At 45.4% G+C, this 21,807-nt stretch overlaps 1 protein-coding gene across 7 annotated transcripts; it reads right to left on the minus strand.

Moving 5' to 3' along the window:
- Window positions 1-1,578: 1,578 nt before the first annotated feature.
- Window positions 1,579-10,342, minus strand: LOC119286013. Of its 7 annotated transcripts, none has more exons than XR_005140148.1 (11): window positions 9,797-10,342; window positions 9,648-9,700; window positions 7,538-7,622; window positions 7,379-7,444; window positions 7,153-7,261; window positions 6,556-6,753; window positions 5,865-5,945; window positions 5,115-5,180; window positions 2,697-3,014; window positions 2,299-2,611; window positions 1,579-1,894 (listed from the first exon to the last, which is right to left on the minus strand). XR_005140148.1 is itself a non-coding variant. In XM_037565350.1 (7 exons), exons 1-5 carry the CDS (start codon window positions 7,914-7,916, stop codon window positions 6,630-6,632), a joined length of 651 nt encoding a protein of 216 aa, XP_037421247.1. In that variant the 5' UTR covers window positions 7,917-8,425; the 3' UTR covers window positions 4,803-5,180; window positions 5,865-5,945; window positions 6,556-6,629. The 7 variants fall into 7 exon arrangements, 1 of the variants encoding a protein (XP_037421247.1); XR_005140143.1 differs by lacking the exons at window positions 9,648-9,700; window positions 9,797-10,342 and adding an exon at window positions 7,894-8,425 and having other exon boundaries at window positions 2,697-2,813; window positions 2,909-3,014; XR_005140167.1 differs by lacking the exons at window positions 5,115-5,180; window positions 9,648-9,700; window positions 9,797-10,342 and adding an exon at window positions 7,894-8,425 and having other exon boundaries at window positions 2,697-2,813; window positions 2,909-3,008.
- Between the last annotated feature and the right edge of the window lie 11,465 nt (window positions 10,343-21,807).

Genomic DNA, 21,807 nt, shown 5'->3' on the forward strand with positions numbered 1-21,807 from the left:
CTAATCCAAAATTGCATACAATTCAGAGCAAAACTAATGGGCGGATTGATACGGTTTGACGGAGTTGACGGGGTGATTCAACTGGTTTTAGACTCAAGGGAGATTTGATCCGTGAAAAGGGGGAATCTGAGGGGGGAAGTATATTTTCCTTTCTTTTTTCTAACAGGCCGAAGCCCATTCCCAAAATCCAGCCCGCGAGGCATGCTATGACAATTGACTGTGTCACTAGCGTTAGCATACCCCAACTGGCTTTATTTCCAGCCTGAGAGACATACTTTGCTTTTTCTGGAGGGCTAAAAAGAAATTACGAGGAATTTGAAAAAGCACATCTTACATTGTCAAATTTTATCAGAAAATGAATACACAGTTACGTAAAGGAAGGGAGGGGATATTAGAGAAGAAGAATAGAAGTATAAATATCTCTATCTCTGTCTCTACTACTTAACAAGAACACAAGGTTCCATGTTTCACTTTCTTCCCACCAAGCCTTCCTCCAACCTCCCACCCTCGACCGATTTCTCTCGAATTTGCATCCCTATTGGCTTTCAGCAAATCAGTCTTTGGCAACCCAGTAAACGAATCTACCTTATATACAGAAATACATTCATGACACATATATAAATTGTTTCTTATGATAAACCTGACAACTGGTCAGATATACTCCCTCTGTAAACTAATATAAGAGTGTTTAGATCACTAAAATAGTGATCTAAACGCTCTTATATTAGTTTACGGAGGGAGTATTTGGTAATTAATAAATAGGAATAAATTTCGTGTCTGTAGAAAAATAAATATCAACCAATCTCTTATCTTTGGAATCAAATAAAGCGGATCAATTATAGGCACATACCTATTTTGCAAGTTTAATAAATAACAAGAAATTTACGCTTTATATAATGAAACATAGTTTTATTTTGTTTATTTATTTTGCATCAAGATTTGTCATGTATGGTTGCTTTATGGTCTTAATACATATTTACCCTCGGCATACCTAGTAGGTATAGATATAGATAAAGGACCACCTATTCATGCCTACACCAGTGGGCCGACGGTGGCCCTTGTGGGTACCGTGTCGTTCGACACGTTGCAGGGGCTGTGAGCGCGGCGTGTGTGTTGTGTGGGGCGGCACTTCGAAGTGTGGCGGTCAGGCTCGACAAGCGACGGTGCGTCCTCAGGGACAACAATGGGCAATGGTGCCACTTTGACCTAATAGGCCAATTCGATTAAGTAGATCCAATTGAAAAGATGTGATATGTTGATCAAAAGTTTCATCTGACAAATGGTAAATGTTCGGTTGGGTCCTGTATTAAAATCAGATTAATAGTAAGACAAAATCTACTAATTGTGCTCTAACAAAGATTCACTAGTTGTGATTTGTCGGTTAGGCTGCCTGTAGTGGGTAACATCATAAGTTAGTATCATGCATATGATATTAGTGTATGATACCCAATCATCTCTTTCTTTATTTAATTTTATGTCACCTTATTAAAATTGACTAATTGACATGCATGATACTAGCTATAATACTCTCATTATGGGCAACCTTATAAAGATCACTACATCAATGATTATATGTTGATCCCGGCTTTATTTTGCATATATAATTTGTTTTTCAATTGGCAGGCTTTTTAACAATGTGAAAGCCGAGGACCAGTTCTTCCTTCGCCTACCTGAAACAATGATAAAAGCGGAAAAAATTGCGGTCCTCGGGCGTGGAAGTTGGCGGAGGCATGCAAGCCCTGCAGAGTCCTTAAGTGACAAGCTTCTGGCATTGCACGAGTTAAAAGGTGTCTTCATATCTGGTAGATCTTGCTTTGCAGTCCTCTTCTCAAGTGTCCTTGGACAAGTGCAGCTAGCCGCACTCATTGCTTGCATTGTTATGTCTTCATTGCGTCTGAAAAGGCAAGATTATGTGGATCAACAGAATCAAGGGAACTATGATCATAAGAACATTAGGTGGTCTCTGAACATCTTCTATGCATTAGTGCTCAGCCAATGCATTCTCTATTTCCTAACTGGGATACTGGCAAACCCGTTGAAACGGATAACTCTAGTCTGTATGAAGTACAAGCTAGACATCTGGGGGTTTCTAGCTCTTTCTCGCTATCTACAGGCATGCGTTCTGAAATGCATCAATGGTGATCTTCGTGAAGCAGTCAACATGGACTTGGTTTCCTTTGCAAAGCAGCTACTGAACTCTGACCCACTGGACGACCAGCTGCTGGGAATTCGTATTCTTGACCACCTCCTCAGAAGCAGGGAACACGAAGATGAATGCTACAAAGAAAAGGTGCTCACCAAGATTCGATCTTCTCTTGATACCGTCGAGAAAGCAGTATACATGATGGGCTTGGACAGAGAGGTGGAACAAGACACCAGAGGGCATGCTGCGCGCATACTGCTGGAGCTCGCACCTGGCCTTCAAGTCGAGAACTTTCCTGGTATTTTTCAATCTATTTCTTCACTGCTTAGCGCACGCAGGACCAAGACCAGTGGAAGTTCCAGCAATTCAACCTGTGCAAGCAAAGAGCTCAAATTGCTTGGTGTGGATATTCTCGACAACCTCCTGACTAATCCAGAAAACTGTGCGGAGGTGAAGAATGCCAAGAACCTGCTCTCCAAGATCATACACATTACAAGCTGCCAAGATGAAAAGCTAGATTTTGATATTGATAAAAAGATAGTCGAAAACTCACTAGAAGTCTTGCGCAAGCTTGTGAGCACAGCTGGTGAGACCGGCGAGGAGCTCAGGTGCCAAGTGTCTAGTAATATGTACACCATAAGGAATATTGGCAAGTTCTTCATAGATCATCCTGAAAGTGAACCACAGATGCTTGCTCAAGCAGCAGACATCCTTGCATGCCTAGCTTCAAATGACACTGCGAGAAAGGAGATAGAAAGGTCACACCTAATCATCCGGAAACTCATCGGTCTCCTAGCTGAAGAAATTGATGACGTCCAAGAAAGCTCCATGAGAGTGTTGGCAGCCGAAGCGTTGGTATTGCTCACTGCTCCTACCAAAGAAAACGGCGAGCTCAGTATAGTGAGTGAAAGGAGCATCAAGCCAGTATTGTCAGAAAATAAGCTTGAAGGCATGCAGCGAATTGTCTCGCTGCTCTCTGATGAGTCTGCAGAGCATAGAATTATGGTGGCAAAATTCCTGCAGAATCTGCGGAGTTACCGGGGAGCAGAATATGGTGATCAGCTGGAGATAATCAACAAAGCTCTACCAAAGGTAACTGCTAAGCAGCACCTATCCTGATTCAAATCTTGGAACAGAAAATTAACTTTTATCTATTTTGCACCCATATGCGAAAAATAAAAAAGGTTGGCTTTGGTTATCTTACACTTCCTTCTGCTGAAGCATATACTCCCTCCATCCCATAATATAAGAGCGTTTTTTACACTAATGTAGTGCCAAAAATGCTCTTATATTATGGGACAGAGGAGTAGTTTTTATTTATCTTCATTTGACATATTATCAGGGGCGGCGCTAGGGGTATTCTTGGGTCTTCATGTGAATACCCATGATGTTTACAAAACAGTGTTGATTTTGGCAAAATAGTGACAATTTTCGAAAAACAGCAATGATTTTGGCAAAATGAATACACATGAATACCCGGTTGCAAATTCCTGGAGCCGCCCGTGCATATTATGCTTGAAATGGTGCATATACATATATATCACCCTTGCATGATAAATCCATATTTTATTTTAAACTCACTGGTATACATTTGATTTTTGGGGATGACAAGTATATGAATGCTGTCACAGGTATTGGAAGCAATCAAGATTGCATCGGATAAAATAGAAGCGATAGGTTGTGCTGATGAACCTTCTGGTCATGTAAGAAAACAGATTTCTCCATCTTCCCTGTTTAACATAGTAAATTCATAGGGCCTGTTATTCCGATTCAACTAGTTTTCCTTTGAAATTTATATTTTGTTGGAATAGTATTATCCTTATATGCGCTGTATACACAGGAGATAGAGGCGCTGATAACTGAACAAGGCAAGCTGCTGGAGAGCTTTATTGGCCTGTGCATGCAAATTTGCATCAGCGGGAATGCAAAGCAGTTCACCGATGCGCTGAGGAGTGCTGAGATTACAGACGATATGTTCGTCCAGATGCTTACAAAGATACTGGAAGTGTACAAGTCTCCAACTTCCGATACTCCAGGCATAAGAAGGGTGGTGATTCAACAAATGAACTGGATGATGGATGAGGACCAAGAGTACATCAACATTTTCCTGAAGCATGAAATGGAAAATGCACTGAAAGAAGTAGTAGAGACGGCATTGAAGCTTGAGAACTATTGGTTCTTTCGTTTTGACGTCAAAGCTTTTGAGCATGAGGAATCCATTTATTCTCTTCTCAGCATTTCGCCACTACTGCAGGCAGGTGGTTCGGGCTTGTAGTTGGATCAGCAAACATCTATCCCAAGTACGTACTCTCTTCCATCTCATGTAAAACATATGCTAATTTGCCGATGAGATTTATAATGCCTTTCAAAGAAGCTATTTCGAGACTCATAAACCCGCAGCTATGGAAATTTAATTCAAATTTCTCAAGAATAAACATAACTTAGGCTTATGGTAGCCAGCCCAAAACAACATAATTTTGCTTTGGAAATAATCTAAGGTTAAGGCAGTCCTAGTATTAAAGTCACGTGTCCCACTTTTCTCAAGTGCTGGCATGATCTAACTTGGATTTTGTTGCATGTTCTCTGCAGGGCACAATCGTGAGAACACACCTACTATAATTGCCTACCTTCCTGCTCAAGCTATCTGCCTAAAGCAAATTTGCTTCGGGTTTCAGTATTCGTGTGTTGAATTCAGCTTCCCAGTTTGTTTAATTTAGCCAACTTATAATAATGCTCTCGGAGACATACCTTACCGTGTGTCAACAAGGACTACTATGCAAATTAGACGGTTTGTCTATAACTAGCAAAAATGCCCGTGCGTTGCAACGGGTACAAAATAAATACATGTGTGTGCTTTGAAATTTGAAGAAAAAAACCACTTTGCATACATGGCATGATTGCAACTCAGATCTGAATGAAATTTCCCATGTATATGAAATAGCAAAGTTTAACACACTGCCCAGTGATGTACCAGTGTCAAGTTTTGTCTTTCGTAAATCAGGAACAGGTCTTGTATCTCTTGTGATGTGATTCGTCCCTATGTCAGAAGATAGTTAGAAATCAAAACAGGGTGTGGAAAGAAACATGTAAAAGAGTGCTATAGTGACTATTGTTGGCAACAGGGAGGTAGTTATAGACACAGTAAAATATGTTGGCATGGCCTATGATTTTTGCTTGGAGAAAATAACTACAGAAAAGAGCACAAATACGTAAGTAATTTGGTATGATGGCCCAACTAATATATATGTTGCTCTAATAAATTGGTTAGACATTGGCTAAAAGCCAAATAATCCCTTTTTCACTACAGACAACAGCTAGAGCAAGGGATTGATGTATCAGGTAAAGTAAACTGCCAAATCCCTCTTTACTATTGGATATTCTTCAGAAAACATAGTCCTGCATGTATATATTGAGCAAAATGAATGAAGAAAAGGGAACATATTCACTCATGGTAAAAGTAATTGCACTCTGACAACTAAGAGAATAAGTTAGAGCAGGGGAGATTGCTCTTTCTAAGCTATAATAGCATGCAAAAAATGGGCCCTTTATGAAGATGAAGGTAGACCATCAAGTTGCAGTAAGTGAAGTGCTGGACAGTGATATACAGTATGGTTGTTTTGTAATGTGTCCCCTCGTATTTAAATATGCGATGTGATGCTACAGTAGACAGTAAACAAACAAAAAATGGCCGTCATACATGATTGTTAGAAAGAGGCCTCACATTTGATCGATATCATGATTGTTGCGCCATGATACACCATTTTCAATCTTGCAAAACCGACCGGCCTTATTCATGTCAGACCTGCACAAAGGTTATAGGCGTCTCAGATTCTATTGAATTCACTACTGGTTTAATTCTCAAAATTTGGTCTCAACAAATAGAAAAGGTAAGTAAGTATTAGCATAATGAAATGTAATTAATGTCACTTAAAAACCAAAATAGTCCACCCAAATGCAGTTATAAAAATTCTAGAACGAGAAAGAAAGAGCCTGTGCATTGCAATAATGGGGATAATACTTATTTCTCTCCCTCCATATCTCCTTCGGGTGTTGATGCTCTCGATCTACTTGAGCAAGCGCATAGTGTTAGAGCTTGATGCTCCTCTAGAGGGCAGCACTCATATTGCTGTACATCAATCAGTGTAAATAATTAAGGAGCAACATCATATAAATTCAACGCAAATGTTGCAGGCATATGAAAAAGAATGTTTGTACTACAGAAAGATCATGGGCAGACGAAAGACCACAAATTTGAATACATATCACTTGTTCCCCTCTTCATGATCATTGAAATTAGATGAATTTGTAACCTTTTTGTTTCTCTAGTGAACATGAAACAGGGACAACAATTCAGAAACAATAAACCCAAACAGAGGCTCTATGAACTGATTTTCTTTCAAGGGGATACATACCCCTGTCATCGTCATGTCCTCTGCAGATCGAGCATGCCGCCCCGACGGTAGACGTGGAGCCCCGTGATCGCTGCCTAGCGCCTGCGCTCCCCCGTCTGCTGACTCCACGCCGTCCTAGCTCCATTGGAGCCAGCCCAGCCTTTCTTCGCTCGTTCCGTTCCCTTTCCTTCGTTCCTTTCATGTCCCCCATCTGCACATCTGCAAGCTAGCCTTTGCTTATTGATTCTGAGACAACTCCTTGATAATGAGGACATTGAAAGGCCTATATAAATTCTGCAAGCTAGCCAGTGCCGGACAGCGGCACAACGACGATCTGCTTCATGGTGATGAAAGAGGGTGAAGAACACCACCGCAAGGAGGCCAGCCGCTTGGGTGGGAATCGATAGCGGGGTGGCGGCGATGTTCGCCGCGGGAGCCAGGCGGACGGTTTCAACAGGTGCCACTGCCAATGTAATTAGAACACTTGTAGTCTTTCAGTGAGCAAAGTGCAGATTACATGAAGTAAGCTGGATGGCAATTATATGCTTCGTGTATGGGCAGAATACAACCATCGGCTATAGTAGAGGGAGAAGACTGGATGCGACATAAATCTCTCACCTCTTGAAATATGTGAACTGGAGTATTTCTCAACAATCCCTTGGATCTGCTCCGGAGTGAATATTGATGCACTGGTATCGAAATCAGCACTCTCCAACTGCCTCTGCAACTGCATTGACAATAAAGTCGAGATAAGCATTACGCATTGCTTCTTCTGCTCATAAACACTTAGCAAAAGTTTAGTTGTGTATGTTTCAGTGAGAGAGGGCAAGCATAGAGTACATACAGTCTCAAGTATGACAGATTGGCTCTCGGAATTGTGTTTTCTAATTTGAACTAACATCTCCAGTTTCTGTAACAGCAATCAAAACGATGTAATTAGCATCTTCAATACAGTTAAGTTTGATACTTTGAAAGAGGCACTATAAAAACATTTTTGCTTCACCTGTTGTTGTAATTCCCGTTGAGTGTGCATTTTCTCGGCAAATTCTAGAGGCTCAAGCTCGGCTTCATCAATAGCCATCTCTTCTCTATCAAATTAAATAGAAAAAAAATCAGAGCATGGCTTTTAGACAACAGTTCAAGTCAACTCTGTAAACCACAAAGTATTATTGCTAGAGAGCAGGTAATTGTGGCTGTATATTCATTTTACTTGTTCAGTTCTATGGCTGGCACATTAACTGACACAGCTCTTTTCCTTGAAAATATAAATAAATAAAAGAGCACACCACTACACATATCAGCGTGGACTATATTCAAACATGTATAGCAAGAATGAGCTAGCTACAAATGGCCGTGCACCTGAGTCTTTTTAGCAAACACATGGCGTGCACCTCGCGGGTTGGTGGTTGAAGTCAATGGGGGCAGAGCAGCACTGAACTGCACGCAGCCTGGGCAACGACCATCGAACTGCTCCGTCGATCTGTGCGTGATGGGAGGAGCAGGTGCTCCGGCCAGGTGAAGAAGAGCGTCGGGGAGGAAAGGAACCAGCTCCCGTCGGCTCACCTGTGATTGAGAGGCGAGGCAGGCGGTTTGGAACTGTCTTTGCCGTCGCCGGAGCACTGGACATCGGCCAAGAGAGGAGGGAAGGTGAGTAGCGTCACTGGAAAAGGAACACGCCGGGGCTGGGCTGGTGGTGGAGGACGACGGCGTCGGGTCGTGGCGAGAGAGAGGGATTGGGGGAAGGTGCGGCGCCGGCATCAAGTGTCGCTGGTGGTGGAAAGCCGCAGGGGTGGGGAAGGCGCACGGCGGAGGGGCGTTGGCGGTGCGCGGCGGCGTGTCGGGGGCCGGCGGCGCGCGATAGCATGGAGATGCGCTGGAGATGGAGATGGAGGGCAAGGTCGTTGTGCAGTTTTTTTCTTTTCTCTGGTCAGTGCCGGTTCGATTCGATTGACTTATTAGGGGGACTGCGGGTTGGATACCTTAAACACCAGGGAGCTTTGTGTAAAAACGCCACGACGGTGAACCCGGAGACTCAGGCCCTGTTTGGTTCATATAATATAATAAGTCATCGTAGGACTTTTTTTAGTCCCAACTTATAAGTCTCAAGTCCCTAATAAGTCCTTACCTGTTTGGTTCCTGAGACTTATAAGCCCCTATAAGACCATATTACAACTATAAGTCCCTATAAGTCCGTTCTTGAGAGTATTATTTCATAAGTCTCAAATGCCCACTTTAAGTCCCTATAAGTCCCTCCTGTTTGGTTTAGATGGAACTTATAGGGACTTTTTTAAGTCCCTAAACCAATAAATCCCTAGAAACAAACACTCTCTCAATCCGTGCTTTATTATTTACTAGGAAAATTGCCTGTGCGTTGCAACTGGAGAAATCCAAAAAATAATGTGATACAGAGCCGGCTTTGTGGTAAGGTTTAGTGCTTTTATGGAAGGCCACCATCGAGATTGGCCCTTGCTAAGGAGGAGCTTAACTTGGGCAAGCAGAGATTACAGTTGAGAAGGGCGACCCTGAGGGAGGTCAATGGCACGGTTGCAAGCAGTGGCCACAAAGTTGTTCAGCTAATCATCAACCCAGGCAACAGCGTGCTCAAAATTTTCAAGACTACTATTTTTGTACCGAGTGAATTTATATGTATCATAGTGAGCAATAATAAAGTTCAAGAATATATATAATACTGACAAAATAACAAACATACAACGTCCAAAAGATACATTGGTACCTGACAAAGTGATGATCATCATGATAATCAAAATAACAAACATATTGTTTCTCATAAAGGTTACTGATCTATTAAGATCATCGTACCGCAGAGAAAGAAAATTTGTGTACCGGGTCATCTTGAGATGCAAACAATATATGCTAGCACATGTTAGAGACACCTGATTATCCATTTTTCTAGTATCGATACTTCATTCGTTTCTATTCGATGCCGATAGTCACAAAACAGTTTCTTCCTGTGGTTAAGTGCTTAAAAAAGCAATATCGTTCCATCTCGTTAGTTGAAGCTTATTAACGACTCCTAGTATGAGAGACCAAATATCAAACTGGCCAGGAGATGTATAAACATCTACTTTAGACGATCATGTGCATACACATACCTGAAGACGTGAACTCATGCCCCTGGTTGTTGGCTTGAAAGATCGTCACTTTCCTACAATCACCAAATAGGATTAACCGGTGTCCACGATGGTTGGCTAGGTTTGTATGTATGAGTTTTCCATCCGACGAGTATCTATGGCTAGCTAACCTCCAAGGGAAACAACACAGCAGTTTGCTAGAAGCAGGCGTGTTCTGTCGTGTACTATCATCTTCTGACAAAATGAATTGCTCAGAAGTTGGTAGAGATTTCCAGTACGCACTGAAATTTGAACTTGCTGAAGTGCATTAAGAGCATACTGGTAATGATATGGCAGAGGTGAAGAGCATGCTCACAATCACAATGAGATGGGAGAGGCGAAATTCTTGATAACCTAATATTTTCTTTCTTTCTTAAAATAGCCATAGGGGTGACTGAAACTTAAAATCCACTAAGAAATAAATGTCACGGTTCTAGGAAATGTACCAGGACTGAATTTCCTAATGTTTGTCAAATGTTCGAAAAGTCCAATTTAAGAGTTGTGGTATGGAGCAGAGCAATAGAGTCAGAAGAAAAAAAAGGCAAAAGTAGTATGGACAGAGTACAATGGAGAGCTGCCAATATCATCCTAGATTGACCATATAGGATATTTATTAGACAAAGTTAAAATAAGCTACTATGCTTGTTCTAGAAGGCTAGAAGTTCTCATATTATTCGGAAAAACAAAGAGGCAGGCACGCCAAATTCAGTGGCCATATCTTTATACAACACTGATCAAGGAAAGCCCTGTTATAAGATATATATGACTACCATTGGTACATCGTGTGTCTTAAGGTAGCTCTCCAACTACTCAATGGTAACCAAATCGACATGATCTGTGGCATCAGCTCGTCAAGTAGACGCAGATCAGGATGTGCAGTACTCCGCGGAAAGATATGCAAGCATAAGTAGGTGGCTAATGGAACGTGTGTGCTGCATGATTTTCTGCTACCTGAAGTTAAATGTGAACAATCTGTGATGAATATAAATACTCATGTGTACCTGGATAAGGTTAATTTATCCTTCTTTGAATATAAATACCAGGATGATGTCAATTTATCCAAAATAAACCAGACAACAATCTGAGATGTACTGGACTCGATTTTGTATTGTCTCTGATATTCAACACATATCTAGTCAATGTGCATTCTGATCCAATATCTTGTTGTACAGACCCAGATATGGTTTCACAAGAGAAACATCCGAGGTCTCAAGATGAAACTGACCTAACATGCAAGTGCTGATCCAATTAATGATGCTACTGTAATTATATTTGTACGGCAGAACAGTAAAAGACACAAAGACTCGAGCTTTTGCAATTACCTGTAGAGAAGAACTCCGCCAATGAGCTGACGCAGGGGATGAAATATGAGTATTATCGAATTCGGCAGCCAGCACGACCACCTCAGCGGCGCCCTGGGGGCGGAGCAGGACCATCTCGTGGTAGCCCATCTTCTTGGCGTGGAACTGGCCGTTAAGGTCGCCGGGCACCATGTAGAGCACGGCCACCACCTTGGCTCTCTGGTCAGCGCTGAAGTTGCCCTCCATCTCGCCGGTGTCCCAGTCCAGGGGGCCCTCTATCTCCTGCGGCAAGGGGATGAGGTCGATGCATCCAGCGTCGGGGTGTAGCGGAGGATGTGCGCCAGCCTGATGCAACTCTGATGATCTCGGGCACACAGATGTCGACGCCCGCGCACCAGTCCCAACCTGGGGGTAGTGGTGGAATCCGCCGACGGGAAGCGCGCAGCCACCACCGTCGTCCTCGTCCTCGAAGGCGACGACGTCGACCGGGGAGGAGAAGATGGCTGACAGAGGGGAAGGGGATCTTGACGATGACCACGACGTCGGCCCTAGGGTTGGGGCGGCCGAGCCGCAGGCAGCATCTCCTCACGTGGAAGAGCGGCGGCGTCAGGGGCGCAGGGCTGCGCTGTCGCCCGACAAGAAGCACACGGAGGATCCTCTCCCGTCACGCGAGATTGTGGAGGATCTGTACCTGGAGGAGATCGAGCAGGAACCAGATGGAGGAGATGGCGCTGACTCGAGGGAGTTGGTCGGCCGATGGAGAGCGGCAGCGACAGAGGAGCAGGGGAAAGATGAGTTGGGGAAGGTTCGGATCCGGCTTTGATTGTCGCCGGCGGTGGAAAATCGCAGGGATGGAGGCACGTCGGGTAGGGGTGGGCGCGACGGCGTTGGCCGGCAGTGGCGGCACGCGGCAGAGGGGCGGGGGCCGGTGGTCACGGCGCGCGGCGGTGGCGCACTGTTGGCGGAGATGGGGGGTAAGGTCGTGGGCTTCTGGGTCGGTTTTTTTATCGCCCGTGCCGATTCGGGTTAACTGGAACAATAGGACTGCGTGTTCGATTCGGTTTAACTAGAACAATAGGAGGACTGCGTGTTCGATTTGTTTGTTGGGCCAAACACGTTGAAGCCCAGTATGCTGTAGGTCTCTTGTGTTCGATCTGAGCGGACGAAATTTCGATGATAAGAAGAATAGTACCACCTTGGATGTAGAACATATAATATAGGTGAAAAAAACTAAAAGCGTAAACTTACGGGAAGAAGCGTATTGTGATGGTGAACCCACGGAGTCAATCCGTGCTTTATTATTAGGGATAGATTATACTATCAAAGAGCCCGTGCGTTGCAACGGGTATAAAGAAATATCAAAGTTCACGTGATATTGAGGAGTTTATCTGTCGTGGTGAAATATTGAGCTATATCTCTCAGTTCGTTAAATTCTTCATTGTCTTAATATGAATTCATATTTTATACTTGCCCATTTCAAAGATAAGATGTCCGGTTAGAAAATAAAGAGTTTACAATGTTCTTTTGTTAACATTGTCGTCAACAGTAGGAGCAAGCCGACTGCATCAACGCAGCCATGCTTCCCTTGACACCAACATCACAACCTCAAGGAGGACCAGTATTGGGGCATCCGAAGCCGGGGAAGAGATGGTACAACAGAGGGGAGTAGCCACATGAAAGTGGGGTATGGAAGGACTAAGGACATGGTCATCCTAGGCATGATCACATGCTTCTATCTCCCTCTCTCTCCATAGCCGATGTGTGGAGCGAACAAGACATGGCCCCTCCTTCACCCAGTTCAAGCAAGATGCGCCGTCGTCGTACTCTTTCAACTCTCCATCCCTCCCACCCCCTCTGTGTCTCACACCAACGACATTGGTAACATATAGAGTGGAAGAATATATTGACGGTCAGCTAGTCCACAAGAGAGCCCCAAATATCATTTCTTTTAAAAAGTATTTTCTTTTCAATTTTTCAGTCGCACGTATTTTCATCCACCTCTGCTCCGAAGAGCTCCCTCGCTGGCTACTCGGCGTGATGGTCACCTCCCTCTCTTGCGTTGTAACACCCTGGATGTAACTTCCCTTATATGTATCCCAACTCTTGCCGTTTCCGACACTAAGTTATTTTATTTTCCTCGGGTTCGGGTTTTTGTCTCCGTGTGTTGTTACCTTTGTATTGCATCTCATATCATGTCATCTTGTGCATTTCATTTGCATACGTGTTCGTCTCATACATCCGAGCTTTTTCCCCGTTGTCCGTTTTGCATTCCGGTGCTCCTATCTCCTCCGGTGCCCCTTTCTACCTTTCTTGATGTGTGGGGGTTAAACATTTCCGGATTGGACCGAGACTTGCCAAGCGGCCTTGGTTTACTACCGGTAGACCGCCTGTCAAGTTTCGTACCATTTGGACTTCGTTTGATACTCCAACGGTTAACCGAGGGACCGAAAAGGCCTTGTTTGTGTTGCAGCCCAACACCCTTCCAATTTGGCCCAAAACCCACAAAAACCCTTCCTATCGTCTAGAGCGTTCGATCACGATCGCGTGGCCGCAAACCGCACTCCATTTGGAGTCTCCTAGCTCCTCCTACCTATAAAAAGGTCTCTCCCTCAAAAATTTGCGGATCATCTCGCACCCTAACCCTAAAAATTCTACCCGCCGCCACCGGACATGTCCGTCTCCTAGCGGATGAAATCCCGCCGCCGCGCCCAGCCTGTCAGAGCGCGACACGTGTCCCTGGCCGGCCTCCTCCGCCGCGGCCCGCCGCAGCCCGGGGCGGGCCCTCTCCGCCCCCGCGACCGGGCCTCGCCTCCTCTTCCCCAGCGCCGCCCGCGCCCGAGAGGCCCTCGCCGCGCCGCCGTCTTCGTCCCGTACGCCGGCCGCCTCTGCCGCGACTCTGCCGCTCCGGTCACCGCCGACCATCGCCGGCCGGCCGCACCTCGCCGCCCCACCGCAGCAACCTCGCCGCCCGGCGCCGGCGAGCGCCCCGCGAGCTCCTCCGGCATTCCCCGAAGCTCCGGCCGCCGTCTCCTCCGTTCCCGTCAAGTCCGGTGAACAGGACTCCGGCGCCGACAAACCTCGACGTCCGTGCCGCCGATCTGGATCTCAGATCTAAAATCCACTCGGTTGACTTTATTCCCCCAAAACCCTAATTTTTTGGCTATTTTCATCATGTCGTAACTCCTCATCCGTAGCTCCGATTTGCGCGTGTAGCATATCAAAATGTTCGTCTCGGAGAGTACATCATTTCATCTCATTGCATCATTTTTCATTTGAGCTCATCTCGATGCCCGAAATGCTGTTGGAAGAGGGCTATGTGATAAAATTGTCAGATCTGTTTCATCAAATAGATATTTGTCATTTTTGACATGATTAATGTGTGCATGATATGCTCCTGAGCTCTACATGTGTTTTGTTATATGCCATGCCATCTTTAAGGATGAATTGTTAACAATGTGGTTCTCTATCCATCCATGTCTTTGTTTGCAATTATGGAGCACCCTAGCTTGAGTCAATCGAGCTCTACTTTTGCTATTTCGTGAATCCTGGCAGATTGTTGACTTGTTAGCGATTTTGCCGAGGATGTTGCTATTGATCCGTGTCTGATATGTTGTTGTTCTTGCCATGTTTAGCTTCTATGCCATGTATCCTTGATGGGTGTATGCTTAGTTTGACATGCATGCTCGGTAGTGAGTGCATCGAGCTCGTGAACATGTCTACTCGTTAACAGATTTGCATGCTTCAGTTTTTCACTTAACTCTGTAATCTGATTATGTTTTTGCCATGTTCACATGCTTGCAATTGTATTTTCTGATCCCTTTTGGCTCAAGGTCACTAAGGGACCTTTTTTAAGTGCTTTGAGTAGCTTCATGCCATGCCTTGCTTTGCCATGTTAAGTTCCTGTATCATATAGTTTTCATGCTCCAAAGTTTGCTACCTGATGTTAAATTCCAGACTTGTGTTAATTTCACTAAGTCTGAAACCTATTATCATTTGCACTTTTTCCATACTTGTTTGAACCTGTTAATGGATGAATTGGCCGTAGCTCAGTGTTCATCTTTTGTCAAGCATCATGAGTGGATACCTGCCATGTATTTTGTTGTCATGTTTGAGTGCTGTAGCATAATTATCTTGATGCTTTTAGATGGCTACTTGCTGATTATCGCAGACCGGTGCCATATTTGTTTTGCTTGCCATTTCCAAACCGTGCATCCGATTCAGGTGATCTTTATATCGGTTTCAACCGAAATCACCTCACCTTTCTAGTGGCACTCTTGGATTTCCATGTTGAGGCTATGTTCAATCATTCTGTGTCAAATCTTGCATATGCATCACATATCGCATCCCGCATAGCATACCATGTTCGCATCATGTTGTTTGAGCATTGCACGTGGTTGATTGTGTTCCTTTTGCTTGTTTGTCTTGTTTGGGTAGAGCTGGGAGACGAGTTTGCTAATGAGAAGCCCGTTGAGTTTGCTTACGAGGATCAAGTCAACTCTGACAACTTTGCAGGCAAGATGATCATACCCTCGAAATCACTTCTATCTTTGCTTGCTAGTTGCTCGCTCTTTTGCTATGCCTATGCTACGATGCCTACCACTTGCTTATCATGCCTCCCAAATTACCATGTCAAACCTCTAACCCACCATGTCCTAGCAAACCGTTGTTTGGCTATGTTACCGCTTTGCTCAGCCCCTCTTATAGCATTGTTAGTTGCAGGTAAAGATTGGAGATCGTTCCTTGTTGGAACATTGTTTATTGTTGGGATATCACCATATTATCTTGTTTATCTTAATGCACCTATATACTTGGTAAAGGATGGAAGGCTCGGCCTTTTGCCTAGTGTTTTGTTCCACTCTTGCCGCCCTAGTTTCCGTCATATCGGTGTTATGTTCCCGGATTTTGCGTTCCTTACGCGGTTGGGTTATAATGGGAACCCCTTGATAGTTCGCCTTGAATAAAACTCTTCCAGCAATGCCCAACTTTGGTTTTACCATTTTCCACCTAGCCTTTTCCCTTGGGTTTCGCGGACTCAAGGGTCATCTTTATTTTAAACCCCCCCGGGCCAGTGCTTCTCTAAGGGTTGGTCCAACTGAACGATGTCCGGGGCTACCAGGGGCAACTCTGGGCTGGCCTACCCGACGTCTGGCTCATCTGAGTGTGCCCTGAGAGCGAGATATGTGCAGCTCCTATCGGGATTTGTTGGCACATTCGAGCGGTGTTGCTGGACTTGTTTTACCATTGTCGAGGATGTCTTGTAGAACCGGGATACCGAGTCTGATCGAAATGTCTCGGGAGAAGGAATATCCTTCGTTGACCGTGAGAGCTTGTGATGGGCTAAGTTGGGACTCCCCTGCAGGGATTTGAACTTTCGAAAGCCGTGCCCGCGGTTATGGGCAGATGGGAATTTGTTAATGCCCGGTTGTAGATAACATGAAACTTAACTTAATTAAAATGATTCAACCGCGTGTGTAACCGTGATGGTCTCTTCTCGGCGGAGTCCGGGAAGTGAACACGGTGTTGGAGTAATGCTTGACGTAGGTTGTTCTAGGATCACTTCTTGATCATAGTTCTTCGTTCGTGCTTTGCCTTCTCTTCTCGCTCTCTTCTGCGAACAGGTTAGTCACCATATATGCTAGTCGCTTGCTGCAGCTCCACATATTACCTTGCCTTTACCTATAAGCTTAAATAGTCTTGATCACGAGGGTGCAAGATTGCTGAGTCCCCGTGACTCACAGGTTACTTCCAAACCAGATGCAGGGACCGATGATACCGTTCCAGATGATGCGCTTGAGCTCAAGTGGGAGTTCGATGAAGACTCTCGTCGTTACTATGTGTCTTTCCCAGATGATCAGTAGTGGTGCCCAGTTGGGGCGATCGGGGACCGTGTCGCATGTGGGGTTGATCTTTTATTTTGGTGCCGTAGTCGGACCATGAGTGTATTGGATGATTGTAATGTTATTCATGTATTTGTGTGACATGGCGAGTGTAAGCCAACTATGTATCTTTTCCCCTTTTTATCTATTTACATGGGTTGTTGTGAAGATTACCTTACTTGCGACATTGCTTTTAATGCGGTTATGCCTCTAAGTCGTGCTTCGACACATAGGAGATATAGCCGCATCGAGGGCGTTACAAGTTGGTAATCAGAGCATTCCCCGACCTTAGGAGCCCCCCTGCTTGATCGAATAGCTGGCTTTGTTGAGTCTAGAAAAATGTTTTGAGTCATTTAGGAATTATATATATCGGAGATTTAGGAATTCTTTTTACTCCCCAGTCCCTTCATCGCTCTGGTAAGCCATCCTGACGTAGAGTTTTGACTCTTCTCTTCTCAAATTTCACTAAAAAAAATTTAGGATCACGCGGGTATCTTGGAATCGTTCCAATGGTTTTGTGACGAGAACATTGTTCTTGGTGCCTCCTAACATTTAGGGGTTGTGGCAGTGTCCCGAGGAGTTGAGCTCCGAGGTGTTGTCGTCACAATTTTATTGTTGCAGTTCTGGAATACCTGAGTTTAGTTTCGCCGACATCGAAAATTTCTTTTATGCAGTTGTTGGTGAGATAACCTCGACGCCACCCAGTACTGGGGCGGGAGTTCGGGAGTATTGCCATAACTTGTATAACGGATGCTTTTCGAAGGTTGAGGTAGACGATTTCCGAAGTTTTTTCTCGGTTATGTGTTGAAGGATGGATACAGCTGGATGTAGGATTTGCTAGATTTGGGTGAGATATTATGCTTCCCCTGTATCCCCAACACCTGATTGCATAACCGGAAAGGTTCGGGAGTTTCATAGGTGGGAATTCTTGTAGTTCTAGTTCTTCTTCCACGAATATTTGGTTTGAGATTGGGTGATCCTTACCGAGTATTCGTTCTTGTTCTGTACCTTCTTGTTTTTCTTCTACCTCAATTCTAAGTGGCTTCTCAATTTATGGATATGTGACCATTTCAATTGGAATGCATTCGTTCATTTTGTTCGGATGTGAAGACTATATGTTGCAATCTCAACCCGTTTGATTCAGCTTCAATATTTGTTTGTCAATGTGCTAATGGATGTCAACATCTTCAGGATGGCTCCTCCAACGCGCACGACTCCGAATCCTGATCCGCCACCACCACCTCCACCTTCGGAGGCATGGCAAGCTGTGATGGCCGCTACCAATGCAAACACGCAGCTGATCATGCAACTTCTTCAAGAGCGCAACCAAGGGAACCAGAGCCAAGGCAACAATCAGAATCAGTTTGCTACACTCAACCAGTTCCTTGCTAACCAGCCAAAGACCTTCAGCAATTGTGTTGAGGCAACAAACGCTGATGATTGGCTCGTGGACATATGCAAGCATTTCAAGTGCAGTAACGTCAGGCCTAAGGACTTTGTCAAGTTCGCTTCCTTCCAGCTCAAAGACCAAGCTGCAGAATGGTTTCAGCAGTACAAAGATTCCAGAGGAGGCCGTGTGATTACCTGGAATGAATTCCGTCAAGACTTCAAAGCTCATCATATTCCTCAGAGCGTGGTTGAAAGCAAGCGTGAGGAATTCCGCAACCTGAAGCAAAGGCTCGATGTCTGTTTATGAGTACAACAATATGTTTCAGAAGCTCGCCCGTTTTGCTAAGCAGGACGTCCCTAATGAGAAGAGCATGATATACCAGTTCAGGGGTGGTCTCAGAGAAGAAATCCAGCTAGCTCTTGTCCTCTTTGAGCCCAAGAGGTACGATGAGTTTTACAACATGGCAATGAAGCAAGAGACTTCTCAACTGAAGTGCGATGCTTCCAAGAAGCGAGTCAGAGATGCAACTCCTTCTTCCTCAACTCAAGTGGCTAAGCAGCAGAAGTATTGGCTTCCTCCTCCTCCGTTCCGTCAGCCTTATCAGCAGAAGAGCAAAGGTGGCAGTGGATCTTACCACCCACCCAACCCTGGCTTTCAGAACAAGACTTCGTCTCAAGCTCCAAGATCAAGTGCTCCGTATCACCGTCCGCTTTCAGAGGTCACGTGCAACAAGTGCCAACAGAAGGGTCACTATGCCAACAAATGCTTCAATCAGAGGCGTCTCCCTCCTTCTCCTCCTGTGAGATCGGCAAGTACAGCTGTGGTCAAGCATAACCCCAAGTCTGCTAAGGTCAACTTGATGAATGCAGATCAGGCAGAGGACTCGTCAGATGTCATCATGGGTAACCTTCCTGTTAACGATATTCCTGCAAAAGTTCTTTTTGACACTGGTGCATCGCATTGTTTCATCTCGAGACCATTTGTTTCTAAGCATGAGTTGCCTTTACAAGAATTGCCTAGACAGTTATCCGTTGTTTCTCCGGGTAAATTCATGAATGCAAGCGCTATGGCCCCGGATGTTACTATCACGTTGGGCGACTACAAGTTTCTATCCACTCCAATGGTCCTTGGTAACTCGGATATTGATCTTATTCTTGGAATGGATTGGTTTTCTAAGCACAAGGCTCAGCTTGATTGTGCTGTCAGGCAGATTCAATTGACTCATTCGTCTGAGGATGTAATTGTCTTTGCCGCTAATGACGATACCATCCGTCTGTTTTCTCTCAATGAGAAGGGTGAACTGGATGCCATCTCTCAAATTCCAGTCGTTTGCGAATACCAAGACGTCTTTTTAGAACAGCTTCCAGGAATGCCTCCGCACCGGCCAGTTGAATTCATCATCGATCTTGAGCCTGGCACGGAACCTGTTTGCAAACGTCCTTACAAGCTCGGACCTGAAGAGTTGAAGGAGCTGAAGAAGCAACTCGATATTCAAGAGCGAATGGGTCTCATCCGACCTAGTTCTTCTCCGTGGGGTTGTGGAGTTCTTTTTGTGAAGAAGAAGGATGGAACAGACCGACTTTGTGTTGACTACCGTCCATTGAACAAGAAGACTATCAAGAACAAGTACCCACTTCCCAACATCAACGAGCTGTTTGAACAACTCAAAGGTGCTCAAGTATTCTCCAAGCTTGATCTTCGTATGGGCTATCACCAGATTTGAATTTGTGAGCAAGATATCCCCAAGACGGCTTTCAGAACAAGCTATGGTTCATATGAATACATTGTCATGTCTTTTGGCCTCGTCAACGCTCCTCCGACTTTCTCTCGTATGATGAACTTCATCTTCAACGCCTACACAAATGACTTTGTCTTGATCTACCTCGATGACATTCTGGTCTTTTTGAAGAACAAGGAAAATCATGCCAAGAACTTGCGTTTGGTGCTCGATAAGCTCAGGGAACATCAGTTCTACGGCAAGTTCTCAAAGTGTGAGTTTTGGCTCGATGAGGTTCTCTATCTTGGGCATATCATCTCTGCCAAGGGCATAGCGGTGAATCCTAAGAAGGTGTCTGCAATTGTGAATTGGGAACCACCCCAGAACGTGAAGCAACTCCGCAGCTTCCTTGGTCTCGCAAGTTACTGTCGAAGGTTCGTTGAGAACTTTTCAAAGATCGCGAAGCCGCTTTCCAACCTTCTACAGAAGCACGTGAAGTACGTTTGGTCTCCTGAATGTGACATCGCTTTCAACACTTTGAAAGAGAAATTAGTCACTGCTCCAGTTCTGACTCCCCCTGATGAATCCAAACCGTTCGAGGTCTTCTGCGATGCCTCTCTTCAAGGTCTTGGTGCAGTGTTGATGCAAGAGAAGAAAGTTGTGGCTTATACCTCTCGCCAGTTGAAGCCCAACAAGAAGAACTACCCCACTCATGACCTCGAGTTGGCGGCAGTTGTGCATGCTCTTTTGACTTGGAGACATCTCTTATTGGGAAGAAAAGTGGACATCTTCACTGACCACAAGAGTCTCAAGTACATCTTCACTCAGCCTAATTGTTGGGGAACGTAGCAGAAATTCAAAAAATTTCCTACGAATCACCAAGATCTATCTATGGAGAGACCAGCAACGAGTAGAAAGAGAGTGCATCTACATACCCTTGTAGATCGCTAAGCGGAAGCGTTCAAGTGAACGGGGTTGATGGAGTCGTACTCGTCGTGATTCAGATCACCGATGATCCTAGTGCTGAACGGACGGCACCTCCGCGTTCAACACACGTACAGCTCGACGATGTCTCCCACGCCTTGATCCAGCAAGGAGAGAGGGAGAGGTTGAGGAAGAATCCATCCAGCAGCAGCACAACGGCGTGGTGGTGATGGAGGAGCGTGGCAATCCTGCAGGGCTTCGCCAAACACCTACGGGAGAGGAGGAGGTGTCACGGGAGGGAGGGAGGCGCCAAGGGCTCAGGTATGGATGCCCTCCCTCCCCTCCACTATATATAGGGGCAGGGGAGAGGGGGGAGGCGCAGCCTTGCCCCCTCCTCCAAGGAAGGGGTGCGGCTAAGGAGGGGGGGAGGAGTCCATCCTCCCCAAGGCACCTCGGAGGTGCCTTCCCCCTTTAGGACTCTCCCCTTTTTCCTATATCTTGGCGCATGGGCCTCTAGGGGCTGGTGCCCTTGGCCCATGTAGGCCAAGGCGCACCCCCTACAGCCCATGTGCCCCCCCGGGGCAGGTGGCCCCACCCGGTGGGCCCCCGGGACCCTTCCGGTGGTCCCGGTACAATACCGATGACCCCGAAACTTGTCCCGATGGCCGAAACAGGACTTCCTATATATAAATCTTTACCTCCGGACCATTCCGGAACTCCTCGTGACGTCCGGGATCTCATCCGGGACTCCGAACAATATTCGGTAACCACATACAAACTTCCTTTATAACCCTAGCGTCATCGAACCTTAAGTGTGTAGACCCTACGGGTTCGGGAGACATGTAGTCATGACCGAGATGTTCTCCGGTCAATAACCAACAGCGGGATCTGGATACCCATGTTGGCTCCCACATGTTCCACGATGATCTCATCG

Source organism: Triticum dicoccoides, chromosome 1A (genome assembly GCF_002162155.2).
Source record: "Triticum dicoccoides isolate Atlit2015 ecotype Zavitan chromosome 1A, WEW_v2.0, whole genome shotgun sequence".
NCBI lineage: Eukaryota > Viridiplantae > Streptophyta > Magnoliopsida > Poales > Poaceae > Triticum > Triticum dicoccoides.

Excerpts from the sequence above, each read along its gene's own strand:
- LOC119286013 (XM_037565350.1), bottom strand. The coding sequence starts at position 7,916 with ATGTGTTTGCTAAAAAGACTCAG. Across the intron at positions 7,623-7,893 it reads TGTTTGCTAAAAAGACTCAG|AGAAGAGATGGCTATTGATG; the intron begins GTGCACGGCCAT and ends TTAATTTGATAG. Across the intron at positions 7,445-7,537 it reads AACGGGAATTACAACAACAG|AAACTGGAGATGTTAGTTCA; the intron begins GTGAAGCAAAAA and ends TTGCTGTTACAG.